At 36.6% G+C, this 22,514-nt stretch overlaps 1 protein-coding gene across 1 annotated transcript in view; it reads right to left on the bottom strand.

Moving 5' to 3' along the window:
- Positions 1-1,442: 1,442 nt before the first annotated feature.
- Positions 1,443-22,514, bottom strand: part of NUP155 (nucleoporin 155) — a 34,443-nt gene continuing 13,371 nt past the window's right edge. Inside the window, exons 13-35 of the mRNA XM_060690707.2 lie at positions 22,204-22,374; positions 21,147-21,257; positions 19,901-19,995; positions 17,907-17,995; positions 16,934-16,996; positions 16,665-16,815; positions 15,121-15,187; positions 14,438-14,556; positions 13,903-14,006; positions 12,458-12,591; positions 11,918-12,109; positions 10,097-10,235; positions 9,751-9,886; positions 8,873-9,026; positions 8,489-8,593; positions 8,212-8,366; positions 7,990-8,119; positions 7,259-7,372; positions 6,883-7,003; positions 6,032-6,142; positions 3,866-4,002; positions 2,925-3,031; positions 1,443-1,872 (exon numbers count right to left, since the gene is read on the bottom strand). Of these exons, the coding sequence (XP_060546690.2) occupies positions 1,734-1,872; positions 2,925-3,031; positions 3,866-4,002; positions 6,032-6,142; positions 6,883-7,003; positions 7,259-7,372; positions 7,990-8,119; positions 8,212-8,366; positions 8,489-8,593; positions 8,873-9,026; positions 9,751-9,886; positions 10,097-10,235; positions 11,918-12,109; positions 12,458-12,591; positions 13,903-14,006; positions 14,438-14,556; positions 15,121-15,187; positions 16,665-16,815; positions 16,934-16,996; positions 17,907-17,995; positions 19,901-19,995; positions 21,147-21,257; positions 22,204-22,374 (2,844 nt within the window). The 3' untranslated portion in view covers positions 1,443-1,733. The remainder of the gene's footprint in view (positions 1,873-2,924; positions 3,032-3,865; positions 4,003-6,031; positions 6,143-6,882; positions 7,004-7,258; positions 7,373-7,989; positions 8,120-8,211; positions 8,367-8,488; positions 8,594-8,872; positions 9,027-9,750; positions 9,887-10,096; positions 10,236-11,917; positions 12,110-12,457; positions 12,592-13,902; positions 14,007-14,437; positions 14,557-15,120; positions 15,188-16,664; positions 16,816-16,933; positions 16,997-17,906; positions 17,996-19,900; positions 19,996-21,146; positions 21,258-22,203; positions 22,375-22,514) is intronic.

Here is a 22,514-nt window from a genome sequence, read left to right on the forward strand (position 1 = left end):
AGGACAGGAACTTGCATTTTTAAGAACCAATATAGGAATGCAGATTTAGGAACCATTTTATATAATTGCATTAAGACAGCCTTCACTAATAACTTACCGGCCAGCAAAGGAATTGTACTTCAACCCCTTGGATGATCAACACCGAAAGTGCCTAGACTAAGATCTTAGTAAAATACGAACATTATTTTGATGCTAAACTTGATGTTGAGGAAAGTAAAAACCTCTTTGAAAAATTAAGTAGTGATGTTACTTATTACCTATTGCGCAATATCCTTTCTAAAAAGTTCTGTGCTGCTGCTAAAAAAAATCCTGCTTTTCGAATGTCAGAATATTGCTAGTTTGTTTCTGGGTCCAATTCAAGATGTTGGCTATCCTCTTTAAAGCCTTTTGACATTGGACCAGGCTATGTGAGGAACTATTTTGCTCCAATGGGATTGTTCTATCCCACTCATTTTGCCAGAAAAGAGGACCCCTTTGTAAAAGGAATTTTGGCTGGAGGGGTCTAGGGAAGTCCAATTAACCAATGGAACAGCTTGCCTTCAGACATTGTGGGTACTTCATCACAGGTTTTTTTTAAGAAAAGACTGGAGTACTACCTGTTTGAAATGGGTCTCCTGCTTGATTAGGGGGTTGACTAGAAGACCACCAAGGTCCCTTCCAGTTCTATTGTTTGAATGTTTTCTGCTGTAACCTCTGGACACCTTGCTGCTGGAGGTGAGATCTGACCCACCTGCCTGGCCTTACAGAAGGGTCTTAAACCTGGCTCTGCTGGTTGGCTTGGGGCCCTGATCAGGGATGGGTTCTACTTACCTTTACTACCGGTTTGCAAAGGGAATGCGCATGCGCAGATCACCCATAACGTGGGTGGGCGGAGCCTCCCACTGGTTTTACTACCAGTTCTATAGAACCTGTCTGAACCGGGAGTAACCCACCACTGGCCCCGATGAGGGTGCTCCATAGTGGAGGTGGCTGGGGGAGTAATAGAGAAGATTTCACCTCCATACCCTTATGGTCTTAGGTTTGCAGTTTTTTAATTGATTCTTGTTAATTTTAATGTCTTTATGTTTGATTTTACTGTATTGTAAGCTGCCCAGAAACACTTTGAACAGTGAGATGGGTGGCATATAAACAATGAAGTATAGTGGTAAAGAATGTTGCTTGAATAAAAATTATGAATGGCTTGTTTGTTCCTCAGTATTAATTCCTGCTGACATGACCACTGTCAAAATTTCTTATAGTACAGGAAAGTAGTAATTCCTTTTAAAAGTAAGAGAGGTAGTACACACTGTAGAAATAGAATAGCTGTCTGGGGCATGGTGAATTTTAAAATGAAGGACAGTCAATCAGTTCCATTACCTAAACTACCAGCTGGGACTCTATGGAATAATGAAGTCTTATGGTCAAGCACATTGTACAGATTTACAAAAAAACAAAAACAAAAAAACATTTTACAAATAAGTTTAATCGCCAGAACACAATTATACAATGCATCTTAATCCAAAGCATATAAAACAGTTTCACTGTTAGAAAAATTTGGCAGTAGTAAAAAAAAGAACACAATAAAACAATGTTATTTATACATTCTGTTCCATGTGACATTCATTAAGAAGATACACTAGAAAACTGATCAGTAGGAAGTTGATTCTCTTCAGTCTTATCAGCATTTTTGCCTTTTCAAGTTCCAGTACATTAACAGTCAGTTCACCCGGAGAAGCAGACATGCATCATTGGACTTAGTGAAGCCGCTCTAATTTTGCTTGCAGAGATTTAAAGCTCCCTGTAATGGTCTGTACAGCTAGTGTTGGACTTATAGACTGGAGTTCAACAAGGTAACGGCTAACAGCATCTAAGCAGATATTTGTGAATCGCCGTCTAAAGAGAAAGAAACCAGATCAACCTTGTTATTATATTCCTATACAATTGCTATACAGTGACTTTAAAAGTTTTGAAACTTATATTCATTAAAAAGTTGGTGGACGGAAGCAAAATAAAAATAAATAGACCTATTAACCCAACATTCATTCTGGGAAGCTGGGTGAAGAGGGAGGCATTCAAGAGGCACCAAATTTACAATCACACATTTCAGGTGAGCCGCCTCTAAGGAGGCTTGCCTGAAACTAATGCCAAGTTGGAACAAATAATTGCAAGTGCAGTAATCCCTAATGATCCACCAGACTCATCAGAACATCACGATCCTTGAAGTTATGACTAATGCAGCATCCCACAGTCACATGATCAAAATCCAGGCACTTGCAATTGGTATGTATTTATGATAGTTGCAGCATCCCAGGGTCATGTGATTGCCATCTGCAACCTTCCCAGCCAGCTTCCAATAAGAAAGTCAAGGGGGGGGAAGCTGAATTTGCTTAATGACCTTGTGATTCACTTACCAACTGCAGTAATTCACTTAACCATGACGAAAAGGGTTGTAAAATTGGGTGCACTTCACTTATTAGTTTGCTTAGCAACAGAAATTCTGGCCCCAACTATGGTCATACGTCAAGGTTTACCTGTATATATATTTGTCCTTTTTTGCCAGTTTATTCTATTCTTGGGCTGATGACATAAGTTTTTCAGGTATGAAAATATAGTTGGTTAAAAAAAAACAATTTTCTGGAATAGGAAGGTAAAAAACTACTAGGTACTTCTTGCCATCCTGCCACATATCTTTTCTATAAAATGTGTTATTTCAGAAGAGATTGTTTTAAGACTAAAAAATGGATTAAAAATATGTAAGTTAGTAAAAGTCATTATAGGCCTGAAAATACTCAACATGATATTCTTAAAAAGCTTGACTGAAGTTTTTTTCTTATTTAATTTTGATATGTTTAAACAAGACTACATATTGTCAACATCATCATTTAGAATGTGCTATATTATTAAAACTTCACCTCACTTCCACTTTATATTAAACTTTAAAATACCTTTCAAAAGTAGCTACTTTGTTAGGATCTTGCACATATCCTGATAGCAGTACATGTATGCACTCCAAAAGATGTAATGGTTTCTTCATTTTGCTCCAGTAGGGATCCTATAAAGACAAAAATATGGAAATATATACACATACTAACACACATACATGTGTATATGCAAAAATAAAGACTTATCGGCTTGTACATGTGTTCACTGACCAGTTGACAGTTTAGAGACTGCTGATTCTCCATTGCTACCAAAACAGTAGACTAAACTGTGACAAAGACCAGCAGCCACTGCTGCTCAGAAATCTACACATATATTTTGTTTGTTTGATTGTCAATTTATATAGATGCTCATCTCAAACAAGGTGATGATGGGCAGTGTACAATAAAACCCACTATTAAAACATACTACAAAACCACTTGAATGCCTGTTGAATACTTAGGAGCTGAGCTCAACATGAGCTATTTTCATTGCTATTTTTTTTTTAAGCAATAAGCCAGATCTAATAAGAATCGCCCTCCCCTGCCAATGATCCTGTTTTTGATAGTGGGTAAACAATGCTCTTACCTGCACTAGTACTGTTGAAAATGTGTTAAACCCCACTCCACCCAGTGGTCCTTTAAAATTTCTCCCATTCCAAAATTCAATCTATCAATTATTTTCTGGAACTAAGAAAACCAGGCAAATCCTTTTTAGCCCAAAGGCCTCATTTTCACCTAAAGAAGAAAGATATAGCACATCTTTCTGCTTTATACCTATTTCTAATTTTGATAGGTGGCGGAAAATACATTCATAGTTTGGAAATTTAATGATCTGTAACTAGAATCACCAAAAACCTTCCTAACTGAGCATCTCATAGTACTGCATCTAAACAGAAGTATTCTCATCCCATTGTTATAATACAAATCATAAATTAAACTGAAAACTAGATTGTGAACTTTCATACCCGTGCTTTAAAGAGCTGATCATATACTTCAAGAAGCCGTGGTAGTGGGACACCAATTTCTTGCATTGTGTAAGTTACAAATCCCACATCCCAGTTCAAAGAACAAACTTGCTGTTCTAGATATTGTACTAAGAAATCTGAGGAAAAAATACAATGCAATAAAATATTAAATTTTTGCATAAAGTTATGGCAACGATGTTTTTCTTTCTTTTTTTATTATTTTCATCTATGGAACCAGAGAAATTTACCGTATTTTTCGGAGTATAAGACACACCTTTTTAACCCCCAAAAGGGGGTGAAAATTTAGGTGCGTCTTATACACCGAATGTAGCCCTGCCCACCCACTGGCCCCCACCCTTTGGCCTCTGCCTCCCAGCAGTTACTTCCTTGCAAGCAAACAGCAAGAAAAAAGAGCCCCATTCAGCTTCAGCATAGGCTAATTAGCACAAGTTGATTAGATCGGCCTCCCGACTCTCAGCTGATTAGCTCTCAGCTGTTTTGTGCAGGCTCTTTTGCAAGCTCTTGTTTTACAAGCTCTTTGCTTGCTACAAAGAGTGCTGGAGCAGATTTTTTTTCCCCTAGCTAAAACGAAACTGAAAGTAAAGCAGGCTCTGCTGCAACGTGACAAAATGAGGCAGGGAGTTTTTTTTTTCTTTTTGCTCACCAAAAAAGATAGGTGCAAACAATGGGAAATTTAGGGCAAAAGAGGAGAGTTTAAGATTTTAAAACACAAAAGAAAAAAAGGTCTATTTAACTAGGGAATTGTAATAATTGAGATGCTATTAATTGTATATTGTGTTGAAAGCAGAAATGGTTAAGTTATGGTTTGGAGGAATATATGGGGAAAATTATTTGGTTTATTATTATTGGTAAATATAATTGATTTGTAAGAAATTGGATTGCATGGAAATAATTGGAATATTCATGTTCATATTGATTAATATACAAAAAAGATAGTTATAACTAATTGATATATATAAAAATGTTGAATTTGTATTAAACAATTGTAATATTAAATAATTAACCAATGTGAGGATGGATATAAAAATAGATGACAATGGGAAGGGGTATAATATAGAATAGAAGGGAAAAATTGAATTTGATTAAGATTAGAGATGAGAATGAAGGGTAATATTGGTTTTTTTTAAAAATAGATGAGGAATAAATATGGCAAAAAGGAAATATAGAAATTGTAAATTTAATTGAAAAACTAAACACTGTTTAAATTTGTGAACCAGCCAAACACTCTGTTCAAAGAAAATACACTGTATGTTTGCATGTGTGCTTGTCTAAAAAATAAAAAAAACTTTTTTTAAAAACAAAACAACCAAAAAAGGTAGGTGCGTCTTATACTCTGAAAAATACAGTATTTTCCATCTGACCAGTCTCTTGATGTAAAGAACAGAGACATTTGCTGTCCATGACAAGATGGGTTGGGACTTAGTCTGTTGGGAAGAAGCTGAGGTTTTTCAACATAGTTTCTTCAGTGGCAGTGAGACCAAGAAGTCTTGGGCATAGAAAGAAATAGACATATCTCAGCACATTAGATTAAAAGGACCAAACCCAGAGTCTTGAGAATTCGCCCACAGGACACTCTTAGTTGCTACTATCTTGACTAATATAAAAATAAAGGTCTTTAGAAAAATCAAGAAGTGGTCTCGTAAAAGGCATCATTAACCTGCAGTTATATTAACAGTATAAGATTACTGAATCCAAAAGAAGATATATCTGTTTTCCCTCTTCTTACCAACCACTTCAATATTCATTGGTCCTATGATAACTTGAAACATATTTAGTTACAAAGTTGGCCACAATTTATCAGTTTTTAAACCCCCCATTCCCCCCAATTTTGCTATTTATCAAGGTAATAACAACTAACAAGGCAAAAGGTAAAATGTAAGCCTTTAAAATATTTGCTTGGATACAATCCCAGAATCAGGTGGCTTCCATCATTTTCTTTTCCCACTTCTGCTCTGCCTCTTGGTTTTAAATAACAAGCAAAACGCTGAAGCCTACAAACAGTATTTCTGGATTCTACCATTTGAGGATTTTGAAATACATATTTGGCACAGATTCAAGAAAAACAAGCAGGACTTTTTCAAATTTTCGTTCAACTTCCTTCTTGACAAGTCTATATTATTCAATACCTAAAATTGACTTATATACCTAAAGGGAAATAGCGTGGTGTTCCAGCATAAATTTTCCCAAGCGTTACCATCTTCAGACTAAGAGCCTGCATCCTATCAGGAGCACTCATCGCAAGACTGTCACTCAGTGCTGAAAGAAAAAGGGAAATCTATTACATATGTTCTTTCAAACTTCAACTCAATACAATTGGATACAATAAACTGATGTCCAGCTGAGGAAAATTAGAGGTCTCCCAATGAGTCGTGATGATACCATGGCAATGACTGATGGCCAGCTCCATTCAACGGAGCTTCTCCAAACAAGGAGAGATATCCCATTTGTACTCACATCCGTTGAAACTAGATAATGTCATCAGTGCACTGATGATGTTACCTAATGAAATGTCTCCAAGAAAAGAACCAAATTCAGAGACCATCACGGGCTTTTGTTTCAGCCATGACCTACAACTATTCTCCTTTATTGATTAGAACTTTTGCTAAGAGCCCTGAAAAATTGAGTAAATAAAGTAACATTTTCATGTGAATGGAAGTTGTTTATTCTATGAAGAAATGCAACATAGGTGGAAAGCTGAAAATAAACTTGAGAAATTTAGGAATGAACACTAGAAGGGACTAAAGCTCCAGGCAGGGAAAAAAAGAGTGAAATTTGCAGGATGACAGATAAAGGCATGACATCAAGACATTTCAAAGAACCTTTGAAAGAACCTTTGATAGCAGTGGAAGAGAAAATATCAAATAGGTAGGAATATTGGAAAATAAAGAAACTGTTGTCAAAAGACAGAAACGATTGTTAAAAGTGGAAATATAAATGACAAATCAAGAGATGAAAAATGATCTGACAAAGACTTATTTTACTTACAAAAGACCTACCTTTTTCAATTATTTCTTGCCAAAGAGTTTGCACTAAGATAGGATCCGAATGTCCAGCACAATGTATAATGGCCAATTTACACTCAGAGAGTTTGAATGGATCTGCAAATTCCCCATAGAGCTAAAGATTTAAAAAGGCAAAATAACAACAATTTGGTCACTTGTAAGAAATGGAAAACATTATTTTACACTAATTAAGTTAATGAAAATACTAAATATCATATCTTCACCTGAAATAGCCAATAAGACAGACAGACAGTAAGCCAGCTGCAGTTTTCAAAGTATGATAGGAAAAATAAATTATTTAAGATGTAAATATTTATTCCAACAAACAAGTTATTTAGAATTGGAACCTGGAATGGTGAAGTTCAGATACCTTGCTAATTTCCATCAACTCAGAATCCAACTGGGAAACTGCATCTTGCACTGAAGAATGATGAGAACACTGATGGTGTAAGGCTTCTTGTATTTGAAACTGTATCCTGGCAACCTGATTAAAAATACAAGAATATTTATATGAAAAGTTTAAGGGTAAACTTTTAATTACTGTGCTTATACTAGTTCTGTATTTGAATCACTCCCTTTTGTTCACTTAAAAAAACACCTTTATACTATTTTAATAAATTACTGTTACAGTAATTTTACTGTTCTGCATCATTTTGATTATCACATACAAAAGCACAATCATCGTAATCTTTTAACGACCCCATAATCCCTTGCGGGGTGGAATCTGGGCAACTGAATGGAGCTAGCAGAGTGTTTACTGGGTGCTCTTCCTGGCGCCAATGCGGAGTTTTGTTGAGCAGATATATTCTCATTGTGCCCAGAAAGAGAAATATCTGCCTCTACCTAGGACCGAACTCACAGCCTCCTGATTGCGAGGCGAGAGCTCCACCTCTAGGCCACCACACCACTCCCAATACAAAAGCACAATAAGCAAATAAAATTCTATAATTTTTAATTATTATGTTTAATAAATGAAAGTAATCACAGATGAAAGATGTTGATTAAGCAAACTTTTTCATTTTTAATTACAATATGAAAAAAATTACATGCCTCCTTCGACCAACACTGGCATCAATGTCATGCAAACCAGCTTTTACTTACTTCCATTTTCTCTTCCAATTCATGTAAAAACTCCCCATCTGCAGCTATCGGCGATATCGTTGTTGAGCTCTTAGCACTCAAGATGGCACGGGCAATATATTCAAGGCGCTGCTGAAGCGAAATCTCAGTGCTATTAAATAATAAAGCCATGTAATTAATAATCCATAGAATAATAATAATGCAATCATAATTGAAGTCTTGATAGACAAAAAGATATATTACCTGTGCATGTCTGCCAATTTTGCGAGCACCCGGGCTGCATTACTAAAACTTCTGTTTTTCTCAAAAAATCTCCATAGCAAATCCATATAGCGAACTTTGTTTTGATCAATTTTGGCCATGCGTGCCAGATATGGCTCCAGAAAGGGAGAGTTTACCTAGAGAAATGGAAGGAGACGAATCTCATCGATTTGACATCACTGTGTTTAATCTGTTATTTTTCTGAAACTCAAGCAGAAACTATATTTATGGATGTTCATCAACTGTTCTGTGATCTTACCTGCAGCAATTTATCTGATAAATCAGCTTGAATCAACCAGCCATAAAGGGCAATACTAAAAAGTTCATCCGTGGAACGTTGAGCCAGTTTAAGCATTTGTTCAAACTAGAATCAGGAAGACAGATGCATTTTAAAAGTTATTCGTGAGATTTGCAAGAATGTAAAGCATGCCTTCACTTCTAGAATAATTAAAAAAGACCCTTAATAGCATATACTAAAGTACTAGATACAGAATATTTCTATACTCCAATTAATCTCTGAAAATCTTGTATAAAAGAAGCTATTATGCTTTAATAAGGAAAATAAATAGATTAAAAGAAACAATCCAAGGGATCCTATTCATTCCTAAGGAACTGCTCAGTATATGACTCGAGTAGCACTTACGTGATGTCCTGCTTCTTCATTGCTCAGCATGTTGGGATCGGAGGACAAAACGGGAGGACCCGGTTTCTTGGGCACACTGGGAGACTGAGGGGCAGCTTTGCTTTGATTAACCAGCTCCTGAAGGGTGTCTGTGATGCATTTATAACAATTTAACCTGTAAATAGATGCCAAGTGGAGTAACATGCTCATGAGGGGGGAAAAAAACAATGTACATCAATGTCTTCAAGTTTTATCATTTTAAAATCACACATATTCCAGGTGCCATGTTACTTGAGCATAAGATTAGCAGAGACTGGAATGTTTATAAATTTTCTACAATACAAATTTTTAAAAATACTCAATAAATTTGGTAAAGAATTTACAATCTCAATTTATAACCATTCCTTTAACGACCATTCGAAGTTACAACTGAACTGAAAAAAGTGACTTGTGAATAGTCCTCGCGCTTATAGCATCCCTACAATCGTATGATCAAATTTGGGCATTTGAAGTCATGTAATTGCCATGTGTGACTTTCCCAACCAGCTTCTTACAAGCAAAGTCAGTGGGAAGAGAAGTTGGATCTGCTTAACGATATGGTTCACTTAACAACTGCAGTGATTTGCTTAACAACCATCTCAAAAAAAGTTGCAAAATTGGGTGTGACTCAGTTTACAACTGCCTTGCAGAGCAAGGGACATTCTGGTTCCAATAATGGTCGTTAAATTGAACGTAATCTATGTGTGATGACAACATATCCTTGGGAGTGATATCTCAGTCTACAGTAATTTAAAGTTTCTCCTGTATATTAGAATTCCCAGCTCTTGATACCAATAATATTTTGCTGAAAGTATTTTGTTGGGGGGAAAAAAATCCCTTCTATTTTCCAAACTACTCACCTCTCCTGGAAAGCCTGCCAGCCAGTAACATCCTCTTCTGGTTCATGGTTTTTGTAATAATGAAGTCCAAGGCCCTGTGGATCCTTTTTCTCTGCAGCTGTCAGAGAAAGTTCTACCACACCCTCATAGAAACGCACTTAAAATTAAAAAGAGAGGGAGGAAATGATATTAGACAAAATGCCTCATAAATTTAAAACTAATTCAACTATTTGTTTCTCTGCTGTTGTTTTAAACTTTTGTTAGTTAAGTAAATCTGTTTCCGTACTGACACATTTTATTAGTCTTGCAATAGTTGAAATGAAAAGATGTTGATGTGGAAGCTTTTCAGCAAATAACTGCATCTTACCTTGCCTATACTGTACACAGACATTGGCAAGATCCACCTGAGTGCTAATTTTTTGGTATTCTTTCAACGACTCTCTTAACATTTTCTCTTTTTCTGACTTGTTCTGAACTTGTCTGGACCTTTGCAGTAGTTCATTTGCCTGGAATAACATAAAGAGACATCATTTTTTTCCCCATTCTGTTATCTGTTTTTGAACCTTCTTGCATAAAAGTCAATTTTTCACCACAGAAATTATTGAGAGAAGATTCTAGTCGTATTTAAAACTGTGAGATTTAAAACAAAAATCAAATGGAGATTTAAACATTATTTTACATTTAACAAGTATCTGTTTTGAGTCATACAAATGTTAAACTTCATTGCAGTTTTTGACTGGCAGAGGGATGTTCTTTTGTGTCTGTGTCTTGTGTGTGTGCGTGCCTGTGTGTGTTCAAGTGGGAAAGGAGAGGGAAGGGGAGGGGAGGGGAAGAGAGATTGTGCATAGTACCGTGATAGCGAACCTATGGCACGCGTGGCCATATCAGTGGGTACGCCAGTTCAGCTCTGGCGCGCATGCGCACGTCGGCCAGCTGATTTTTGGGCCTTCTGGGCCCACCAGGAGACAGGAAACAGGCTGTTTCCTGTCTCCGGAGGGGCTGTGGGGGTGGGAAGGCCCATTTTTCTTTCTTACCTGGCTCCAGGTCCTCTCTATGCATCTGCGGAGGGCAAAAACAGCCTTTCCCACTCCCTCAGAGGCCCTCCAAAGGCCTGAAACGGCCCATTTCCCAACTCCTGGTGGGATAGGAAGTGACTTTTTTGCTGTCCCAAGCCTCCAGAGACTCCTAGAGAGTCTCCTAGAGAGGCGTGGGATCCCACTGCTGGGATCACTTTCAGCTTTACTTTCCAATCATCTCTAGTTTTACCTTCAGTCCCTATTTATTCCAGGTTCTTTTGTCTCATGAGCAAGAGAACCTGGAGTGAATAAATGACTGAATAAATATATAGTATTCTACATAGTTCATTAAAAGAATAATTAAAAAGTAATTAAGAATTAAAAAGAAAAAGGAGGGGGAGAGGACAAAATTTTGAAGGTATTAAAGAAATGCAATGTTATTACACAGTATTTGCTACTTCATCCTCATTGTAGTTGAGGCAAGATTTGGCTACATTACGGGCAATTGTGTCACATACCAGTAATATTCTCTCCTTGAGAATTCCTTTATGAGACGCCAAATTAGTACATTGTGCAAGTTTGGGTAGAACTTACAATTACAATAGAACATCCTCCATGACCTTTATGGTTTGGAATCACAAGAGGAAAAGTCATTTGTGGAAGGCATTTTTGGGGATTTACCATCAGTGACTGAATTTAGCCAGTCAATGCTCGGCAATGTCTATTCTTGATTAAGGATTCACAATAATCAGCTGGATTGGTGGTAAAAGACAGTCTCCAAGAGTTATGCTGCCTAGATGCTAAGATAATATCTTGTCATCTTAATCTAAAATCTTTTCCTTCAGTGACCTTTTGGCCTAATTGTCCATCCTTTGTTTTGCCTCATTAGAGAAGCTATGGGCTAACCGTTTTCTGTCACATAGAAGTGAATGTCTATACAATCTTGTGATAAGGAAATATGTCTTAACATTCAATTATTTCTAATCAATTTTGTCACTGAATGCATTTTATGAAAAAACAAGTGATTTTTGTAGTACTTTTTATTAAAAAAAAATAAAATTCAGCCTTAATCATATCCCATCCAGTAATAAATCTCTTATTAATCTGGATCAGGTGGCACGATGTATACTTAACTATAGCTAGTTTAAATACACTAGCTTACTCTCAAATACCTTAGAACAGATGGCATCATCTGTGCTGTAGAGTAGTGGACAAATGTCTTGTAAATGTGAACTGATGCCATCCACAGCAGCATGGTCTCTGATGTAGCAGTTGATAAGGGAAGCAATGACGGCTCCAGTTAGTTCTTTATCTCTAATGACGAGGTCTCTGAAAGTAGTAATCTTCAGATGTTCTTGAAACTCCTTTTTTTAAAAAAAAAAGCATAACCACATTTCTGCTACACCCCAAATAGTTTGACATACCTTAAACAGATATCCTAAGGTATTTATGAAAAACTATTTAAGGAAGACGATTCGCAGCACATAGTATCTTGTCCTTAGATATGTACATATTTAAAATTGGTTTAATTATGCTAGCAGAAAAACTGACATAGCCTATTAAACCATCCTCTTATATTTGTGTTCTGATTAAAGTTAGATTTTTATATTATACTTTAAAATACATTCTGAAACCTTACCAAGATTTTTAAGATGGCTTTGTACTACCCTAATATGAAAAAACCACATAAAAGAAATGTAGCTGTTACATACCTTTGGTAGCTCACCTACAATAATATTGAACTGATGTTCACAAAGAAGCTTCCACAGAGCCAGTGCTTGGCAAGTTTTTCGCACCAGCTGTTGGATGCTTTGTAGGGATGCTTTCTCAGATAACTGTGCTTCTGCTGTAAAATGAAAACATGGATTGCTATTTTTTTGTTTTCTTGTTGTATAATCCTTTTCAAGAAGCCAACAAAGAATATATGACTGTGTGGCTCTCCAAACTCATTCAGTTTGGAGAGCCTTTTGCCTAAGGGACATCGTCCATCATTTAAGGCAGTGTTTTGCAACCTCAAAAATGTTAAAATGTGTGGACTTCATCTTCCAGAATTCCCTAGCCAACATGACTGGCTAAGGAATTCTGGAAGCTTAAGTCCACACATTTTAAAAGTTGTTGAGGGTGAGCAGCCTTGAGGGAAATTTATTTAGTTTAGGTCATTTATGTAGTAATGCAATGCTATAAACTTCAACTTCAACACAAATTATTCCTTATATGTTTGGAATGCACACACACACACACACACACAAATAAAAAACATATATTACAATTAAAATTTAAAAACATTTTAAAATAATAAAAAGCATTAAAACAGTAAAAAAAAAACTTTAAAATGTCTAATTTGAAATACATACAAAAGCAAGGTATCTGGCCTATTAACAATATAGTCAAGTGGAGGGGCCCTTGGTGTTCAATCCTCAGGAGCATATCCAGGTTTTTAAGAGCTTTATGAAAGGCTAACAAGGTTGGGGCCATTCTAATCACCTAAAAAGGATGTTCCACAGAACAGGGGCCGCTGTAGAAAAAGCTAGCTTTTTAGTCCCCGCCAGCCAACATTCTTTGCCTGATGGGATCTGCAGAATGCCCATTCTATTTGACCAGGTTGGATGGGTAGAGACTCTGGAAAAAAGGCAACTCCTCAAGCACCCTGCCCCCAAGCCATGTAGGGGTTTGAATTGCACCCAAAATACAGTAGTAAAAAGTGCAGCTCCCGCATGAGAGGTATTATGTGTGCCTTATATCTGTTGATAAGTTTACTTCACTGACCATTATGAGCTCAATCTCTTTTGGAAAAGACGATTTCTTCTCTAAGTATCAATTTTTGAAAAAAACAAAGTATACTGCTCAAAAAAATAAAGGGAACACAAGCAGAAGACATCCGAGATCTGAATGAATGAAATAACCTTATTAAATACTTTGTTCGTTACATACAGTAGTTTATACACTGGCTCAAACAACTAAAGGGAACACAAAACTACTGTATGTAACGAACAAAGTATTTAATAAGGCTATTTTATTCATTCAGATCTCGGATGTCTTCTGCTTGTGTTCCCTTTATTTTTTTGAGCAGTGTATTTTTCATCAAGGCAACAAATATTTTTTTCCTCATAACTTTTCCCCCCTAACAATATATGATAGTGCCAAAACCCAAGTTTACCATGAAACTTCCTCTGAACTTCTTGCTGCATTTGTTGAGAGCTTCCAACCTCATACTGCATCACTCCAAGTAAACGCTGCTGCAGGGTAGCTGGGTTGATGAAACTTTGTAAAGAAAACAAATGCAACCATGTGAACAGCATGCTAAAATTGCAATGAACAAATTGGAGCAGACATAGATTAACATCCCAATGGCCATGCTGGCTAGGAATGATGTCAGTACCAGCGCCAACAAATGTTGAAAACGACAGATTGGGACAGCTTTAGTCCCCACGACCCTTCTACACCAAGTGCTGATCAGCACAACTAGCAAACAGCAAGCTCTGTTCACTCTCCAAACTGCGTAGAAATATTTATCAGAATTAGTTTATTGTAATTACGGCTGGCACTAAAATGTATACATTCCTTTGAAAAGTTTGTTATGGATCCCAATCAGCTTCAGAAACAGAAATACTTACCATTAAAAAGAACAGTTAAAAACAATAGCTCCAATGATTTGCTTTAAAATCAATTGTGATGAATGAAAACCATCTTACCTGGGATTTCTAAGAGATCCTATTGTGGCAAAATGGGAATTCCTGTCCAAAAATTCCTGCAGCCCTTTTAATTCCTGTAGCACTGATTCTAAGAGCTGTGGGGGAACACTGCTTTCAACCTAAATAAAGGAGAGAAAAGCAAAGGCTTAGGCCCAAATTACTCCTGTTCCCATACCCTTGGTCCCATATCCTTAGGCTCTCAAGGAGCCACCTTCAGCAGGCCATGCCACAAATAAATGTACCATTCTGCTTTTTTCCAAGCAGGGCCTTTAATATATAGTGGATATAGAAAGTCTAGACACCTTGGTTAAAATGCCAGGTTTTTGAGATGTAAAAAACAAAAACAAAAACCTAGACCAAGATAAATCACTTCAGAATTCTTTCTATCTTTAATATATCATCTGTAAAATTCAATTGAAAAATGAACTGAAATTGTTTAGTGGGGAGAAAATAAAAATAAAAAACTAGAATAATGTGACTGCATGAGTATTCATACCCTCTTATAAGTAGGGATGTGGCTGCATTCAGAATTAACCAATCACATTCAAAGTAGTAGTCAGTGCACATCTACCATCAATTAAAGTGGCTGTGATCAAGCCCATATAAAGTTAAAAACATTTTGCATATCACAATAAAACCCTAAAAATTCTGAGTAGCATGCATTAATGTCCATCATCACTTACCGCTACAACTTCTCGATTGCCACTCTTGAAAACTCTCTCCACAACTATACTTCCATCCCAAATGTTTCTGGAAGGCAGGAAAATGCAACTCACCTTTTAATGCTGTCAGAAATCTGCTTTGCAAATTTTCATGTTACGTATACCAACCCTACCACCAGTTTACAACATACACAGGTTTATTTTATATGTAATATATGGATGCTGTTTTTCTAATACTTGCATTGAAAAAGCATTCATCTGTAAAAATTCTGTATGTATATATTTGGCAGTTATTCATTTGAAAGTTTTTTCAAAATTTACAAATTCCTTACACTATAATATGGGCTGGGTTTTCCTCCCCTTTTTTTAATTCCAAAAGGTAACTAATTTGTAATATATGCACTAGTTCCCTTTCATTACCAAATCTGCAGGCAAACTATATTATTATATTACAGGTAGTCTTTAAATTAGAAAGGCAATTGGGACTGGAATTTGTCACCAAATGATGTTGTTGTAAAGCATACCAGATGACTAGATTTTTCAGCGATGATAGCTTGGAAAAAACTCAGACTTGACTCTTGTTTCTGCCTGTGCCTTGCCTTGTGGGCTTGCCTTTTGCCTCGTGGACTTCAATTCTGGATCTTGCCCTGTGAGCTTGCCCCTCACCTCATCTTTGGACTTCCTTTCTGCCTTTGCAAATTGGTTTTGTTGCTCATTGGCTTTTATTTGATGGACTGTGGATGGCTGCCTTCAGGGAAGTGTGGGGTGAAGCCTTACCAGCCGTTGTATGGCCATTTGTTATGGAGTTCAACAGAGCAATAAAGACTATCATAGCCTGCCTCTGCCCACCCTAAGCAACCTGTGTCATAACAATAACTAAGCAAAACTTGGATTTTCTTCATATCAGTTCAATGAACTATTATAATTGAAGTATTAAAATCAAGTTTGGAGAATTTATTTTTCTACCATATCAGAGTAATATATTGAAACTTTCACTGAAAGATATTTTGCACAGTAGAAAAAAAAAATATACGGCTAGTTTCAAAACTGTTAAAGGTTTTTTTTTCCAAAATAGAAAAACAATAATGTATCTTCAGCATTTTAAAAAAAAAATAAAGTACAGTGAGCCAATACACATATAATAGCCAAAAATAATTTAATCTATCTAAGACATACTGTCATGACACTTTGGGCCATATTCTCCCTGCACAGCCTCCCGAAGACTGGAAATTTATGCTTTATTGTGTACCTCCATCATGCTTAAACATAAATAGGGCTAGTGGAAGGTGGGTTGGTACCACTAACTGCAGCTGTGACTAAACAATCCGGTTAGGCTGCTCACTGTGTGCAAAACTCACTGTTTCAGGGAAAGACTCTTCCACACCTGGAATGCCACACACCAGGTATATTTCTGGAAAACTAGCAGACCATTCTCAGAACAGCCAGATACAATATAATCTAGATGAAAACCACAAAGTTCTACTGTTGGTGGAATATTTTGTCCTGGAAGAGTGAGTTTTGCATATCCCTGACAGGCATTAGATTTCGAAGAAAAGTATACTCACCCTATTATTCGGGAAAAGTATAAGCAGACACCATTGTGCTTTCCAGAATACACTATCTCAGGGCACACCATTCCACCGATGGAAGAGCCAGGCTGAGTCATATGACCAACTGCAGTATATACTGGAGTGGACATGGTAGGAGGCTGCAAACCTGAAATATTAACCCATTATTTAATGGTGCAGTTTAACCTTAATTATATGCTAAGTTATATATGCATGTAATGTTTCAATAACTGAAAGTTATTGAAGAATAAAAGAAAAGAAAATACCTTGTGCGGGTGTTGCCAAAAAGCTTGGATTAGAGTAGGGGCTACCAGCAGGCAGAGGTGAACCTAGTGCATAAAAATCACAAGGAAACCACTTTCTGTCAGACTTATGAATGTAACTCTAATAAATTTCAAGAGATACAGTATATCACAGAAGTGAGTACACCCCCTCACATTTTGTAAATATTTATCTTTTACTTAAAAGGGAGTGTACTCATTTTGTTGCCACCAGTTTAGACATTAATGGCTGTGTGTTGCGGTATTTTGAGGGGACAGCACATTTACACTTTTATACAAGCTGTACACTCACTACTTTACATTGTAGCCAAGTGTCATTTTCTTCAGTATCTTTTCACATGAAAAGATATACTTAAATATTTACAAAATGTGAGGGGGTCTACTCACTTCTGTGATATACTGCATATCCCAGGGTTAGGAAATTTTTGAAAAGTACTATTCTGTTTTGAGAAAGCTAATCATTCCTTCTCATACCCAAATGGCCACCATGAAAGCATTGTTTTTAAAGTTTAAAGAGATGCCAAAAGTAAGGATGGCAGGAAAAAAAAATCTGTCTTTGCACTGCATATAGGAAAGAAACAGAAATGAAGAGGAAAGTCTGATTTGTACAAATCTGTTGATTGCTTTTTCTTTTTCAATGCTTATAGGGAAAAGGTATACAAGCAGAGACATGTTAGAGAGAGAGAGAAGAGAGAAATGAATTTAAGCTTCAGTTTTTCTTGCCAAAACAATCACTGCCTATTTCTTCTTCTTTAAAGATGGTAGAGAATTCATCCCTTTTTTCAAAACTGAACAAGAATAAATAAGATTCTGCAATCGAGCACTACTAATACTTAAAAAGAGAATAAATACAAGATGCTGTAAAATAAGATTTAAAAATAGAAAAAAAACCTCATAACAAGAGATAAAGAGGCACATCATGAACATATAAAGACCATAAATCCCATTCACCACTTACCAGGTAGAAGAGGGGAGCCTAATGTTGTCCCAACATTGCTTGGAGGTGGCAGACTAGAGGGGAATCGCATTTGTGTTTCACCCCCATATCTGTAATTGATTAGATGAAAACTCACAATACTGCAGCCTATTTCCAGATTTTTTAACAGCGTTAAAATGAAACAAATACGATGCAGTTAAATAAAAAAGCAGATTAGAAAACCTTCATATTACAGGGGTCAAGGGCAGTAGCATAATTGCTTGGCTTACTGACAGAAAAAAACCACCACCCAAGGATTTGCTGGAAACCAGGCAGATCCCTTAGACATCTCAAGTGGACCATCTAATCAGTTACCCGTTTCTACTGAGATCAGTAGTGGTGAGTAGCTATAGGCTGACAACGCGATAATGATGAAGATCTGATAGTCATGTTGTCAGGGTTCCAATTCAGGGCTCTAGTTAAACCATGAGCCTCGAGCCAAGTTTCAAAAGAAATCCAGTTATTTATTAGGAGCAACATGTGCACACATACCCAAGTGAAGTCAGCTCTGCCCCATGTAATTTACAGCCCAAGTATGAGCCTGTTTCCCCCCTTCTTCCAGGGTGTGTCATAAATCACATTCTCCAAAGGAGCACTTTCGCAGGCTGTAGAAATCACGCCTCTCAGGCTGGTTCGCCGGTAACCTGGGATACAACCTTGAAATGGGTATGCATGGAATGTGCTTCTGGTTGTGGCTGCCGTGCTGCATGCTGCTCCGTCAGTTTCCCCCCCCCTCCTGCCTATGGCAACTCGACAGCAGGCCAGGAATGCTTTACGAGTTGACATATCCTTCAGATCACATTCCATCTATTCGGACCTAAAGACCATGATCTAGTGAAAGTGGGTATGATTGGGGACCAGTCTGCACTGGGAAAAATCCATAGCTGCCATGGAGACAATCGATTTCTGAGCCATATTAGATTCCCGTACTCAACGAGAGTGGAAAGCTCAGGGGAATCCAACATTAATCCTTTAATGATATTAAGAAGTACAGCTGTATCAGCAACAGTCCCAACTTACTCCTGGACCTCCAACCTTGGGTACAAACACTTGCCATCTGTAGAGCAGGATGCCTAGTATGGCTATCACAAAGGATCATCACCACTACCTTCCCAGATCATAGTGTCATGATAGCAGAAGCACACCAAAATGAGAAATACTTCCCCACCCTCTCCCCGTCTGTGTTTGCTGATTCTTGCTATGCATGCTTTTGCTTCCTTCACCAAGTTTTGGAGGAATTTGAATTTATTATACCATATTTTTCAGAGTATAAGACACACTTTTTTCCGTCCTAAAAGAGGCTGAAAATTTGGGTGCGCCTTATATTACGAATATAGCTTTTTCGAAGCTTTTTTTCCAGCCCTAACGAGGCGCTAGAGAGTGAAGTGATCTACCTCTGACTCTCAGCTGTGCTTTAGAAGCTTTTTCAGTGAAGTAATCTTCCCTGCTTTGCCTGCTCCCTCCGATTCTCAGCTGTGAAGTTTTTTTTCCAGCCCTAACGAGGCACTAGCGAGTGAAGCGATCTCTGTGGTTTGCCTGCTTTTTTCATTGCTTCTCTCTCCAAAGATCAGTTGTGCTTTAGAAGCTGTTTTTTATCCCCAAGCAGGGGATAAAAACCAGTAAACTAATGTGCTGAAGATGACTAGACTAAGGACTAGCCAGATGAATATCTGGTAGGCAGAATCCCCCCCCCATTTTCCTCCCCAAAAATTAAGCTGCGTCTTATACTTTGGTGCGTCTTATACTCCAAAAAATATGGTATATAGCTATAGAATTAACTAACAGTGGCCTCCAACAAAACAGCCCCCAGTTCCCTGAGTACCAAAAAAGAAAAAAGAAAAAAATAGCATGAGGAAGCTATGAAAAAAAGTAAAAATTTATATAATCCAGCTAGAATTCAAAGCAATCCAATTTTGTTGTGATACAACAGATTAACTATCATGCCTCTTTCTACTGCAAATATGAATTATTTTTACCTGAAAAATGCTCGAGTAGCCCAGCCAGATATTTCTCTATCACAAGCAGCAGAAGAGCAGGCAAGGATTAGGCAAGTAGCACAAGCTTGTTCTACCTGCAAAAATCACCAGTAAGTAATAAGATTAAATGATAGGTCTACCTAACAATAGTTAAGAATTAAGAGGCATTTTGGTTGGTATGAAATAGCCTATACTCAAATTTTTGCTGGCGAAGAATGACAGCCCTTAGGTTCATCACACTTGTCATCTTTCATCTTTATCTTGTATTGATTTTATTTTAATTACTTCGACTGCCCAGAGTCGTTGACAGTTAGGCTGCATACAAGTTAAACAACAAAAACAACCCATTTGAATTCCAAATGACTTCAGTGGGACTCAATGACATCAGAGTGCAAACTGAAACTTTTCTTCTCATCAGTAGTATAAATAATAGGATTCTTGCTAAAATTTGTAAATACCAAGTTACCTGGTTGTTTATCCTCTAGGCAACATATTTCATACATATTTCATAAAATATTTTTTATAAATACGGTATATTGGGATAAAAATAAATGAATCTATAAAGAATTAAATGCCATGCTTGGACCAACTAAATTAAGTCTACAAAGGAGATTAATGTTCATCTTCAATCTTGTAAGAAGTGTTTAGCTGGCCACTATTGTGGTAAAATAGTACTATTTTCTTTAATAACAAATGTGATATTTAACTGGGCTTGCAAATTACAAATATTGTGGAAAACATAAAACTATTTATAATCTTGTACGTCGAGGTGGACTAAAATCCAATATTCTCAGAGCAAGCCCAGGTTTTATATTATAGGAACAAATTGAGCTGTGCTAAAACACTCTCTTGCTTCACAGAACATACTTTTTCATTATTTTGTGACTTCAGTCACTGATAGATTTTATATGTGTAAATGCATAAACCAACCATTGTAGTATATACTGTAAATCATAATTCATAGCTTCTGTACATGCAAATCAGATACACTAAGACATCAGTATGGCTTAGGGAGAAATGAAAGCTACTGGGCATTAAATTTGAGCGGGTAAAGATACAACAACTGTTTTCATGTACCAAGTTAGCTATCTAGGACTGAAGGTCACAACTATGATTACTAAACCAGCTACAGTAACAAATATCAGATGAATGGCAAATGTTAAGACCCAGGACAGAACACAAGCTAATTGTGAACAATTAACAATGATGTGCAAATCAGCTAAGAAAGGAAGTTAAGAATTCTTACTGGATGAAGTTTAAAAAATCTTTCAATATCTTCTCCATCCCCTCCTGCATTGCATACAAAGAGATGTCTTAGCTGATCCACTGGTCTGAGTTTATGAAACATAAAACTCCCCTAACGGAAAACAAAAGTAGCAAATGGTTGACAATTTATATAACATTTTTACAGTTCTAACTCAATTTCAGAAAAATTAGGCACCTCTTAATTCCATTTTACAAAACTGGAGAGTAATGAATGCAGCAGGAACTTCCCCCACATCAATAAAGGTCAATTTGAACCTAATACTAAAACATGCAGCTGTAATACCTAACACTTTGAAGCTGAATTACTGACACTACACACATACTTCTTATGTCTATTTGTAGGCATATACCTCTAATCTTTTCCCAATCCTCGGCAACTGAGGAACATGTACAGAGTTACAAAGCCCAAATCTAATTCTTAAATTTCTTTTTTTCTAATTTTCTTTCTTTTTTTTTTTTTTGAAAAATTCAGTTTATATACCATAGATTACAAGCATATTATCTTTATTTTGCACCTATTGTACCCTAAATAGCTAACCTATCAAGCAACAGCTATTACATTGAAGGATCTGATAATTTGCAATTCTGACCAAATTTCTTGGGAAATTTGTGAAGCTCAAGACAGGACATTTTCTTAAATCTAAGTACTTCTGAACAGTTTCAGAAAACATTTGAGAAAGAGATCTTAAAAAATCTAAAAAGCCTTCCAAATGCTAAGAAATTAGATATAAAACAGAAGTAGGGTACTACTGCGGAAAATAATGATAATGTGGATGAGTTCTTGCACATAACATTATTTCTTCCCATTGCATTTCAATTAAGCTAAATGGAAAATGTCAAAACAACTCCATATTGGATCAATAATCACTATGGAACTCTGCATTCTAAATAGTGAGATTAAATGATTCTGTGGAGGACCAGTGTTTCATTTCTCACTATTGAACTTTATACATCTTAGTATTTTATAGCATTTGTAATATATACGCATGCACACAAACAAGGTTAGATTATTCACAGAAACAGTAAGTACTGCCTACCTGTGCTGACAGCAGAACAAATTTCTTCGGTGGTAACATATGTTGTTGCACAACGATAGGATAATCTGTTATTGGAATTAATTCTTTGTTCAATGGCGTTACAATCTTAGGAACGTTTTGTTCATCTATGGCAGCAAGTGCCCAAGAATGCCCATCAACAGCTGTTTTTGTCTGAAACAAAATGTAAAGCATGATGTACAATTCATTTGTTTAGTCCATCAAAGGTAAATTTATTTATTTATTTATTACATTTATATGTCACCTATCTCAGTAACTATACAAAGCAATTCTGGACTCTGAAACCAGGTCAA

The sequence above is a fragment of the Pantherophis guttatus genome, chromosome 2, assembly GCF_059756535.1.
Source record: "Pantherophis guttatus breed Tessera chromosome 2, ASM5975653v1, whole genome shotgun sequence".
NCBI lineage: Eukaryota > Metazoa > Chordata > Lepidosauria > Squamata > Colubridae > Pantherophis > Pantherophis guttatus.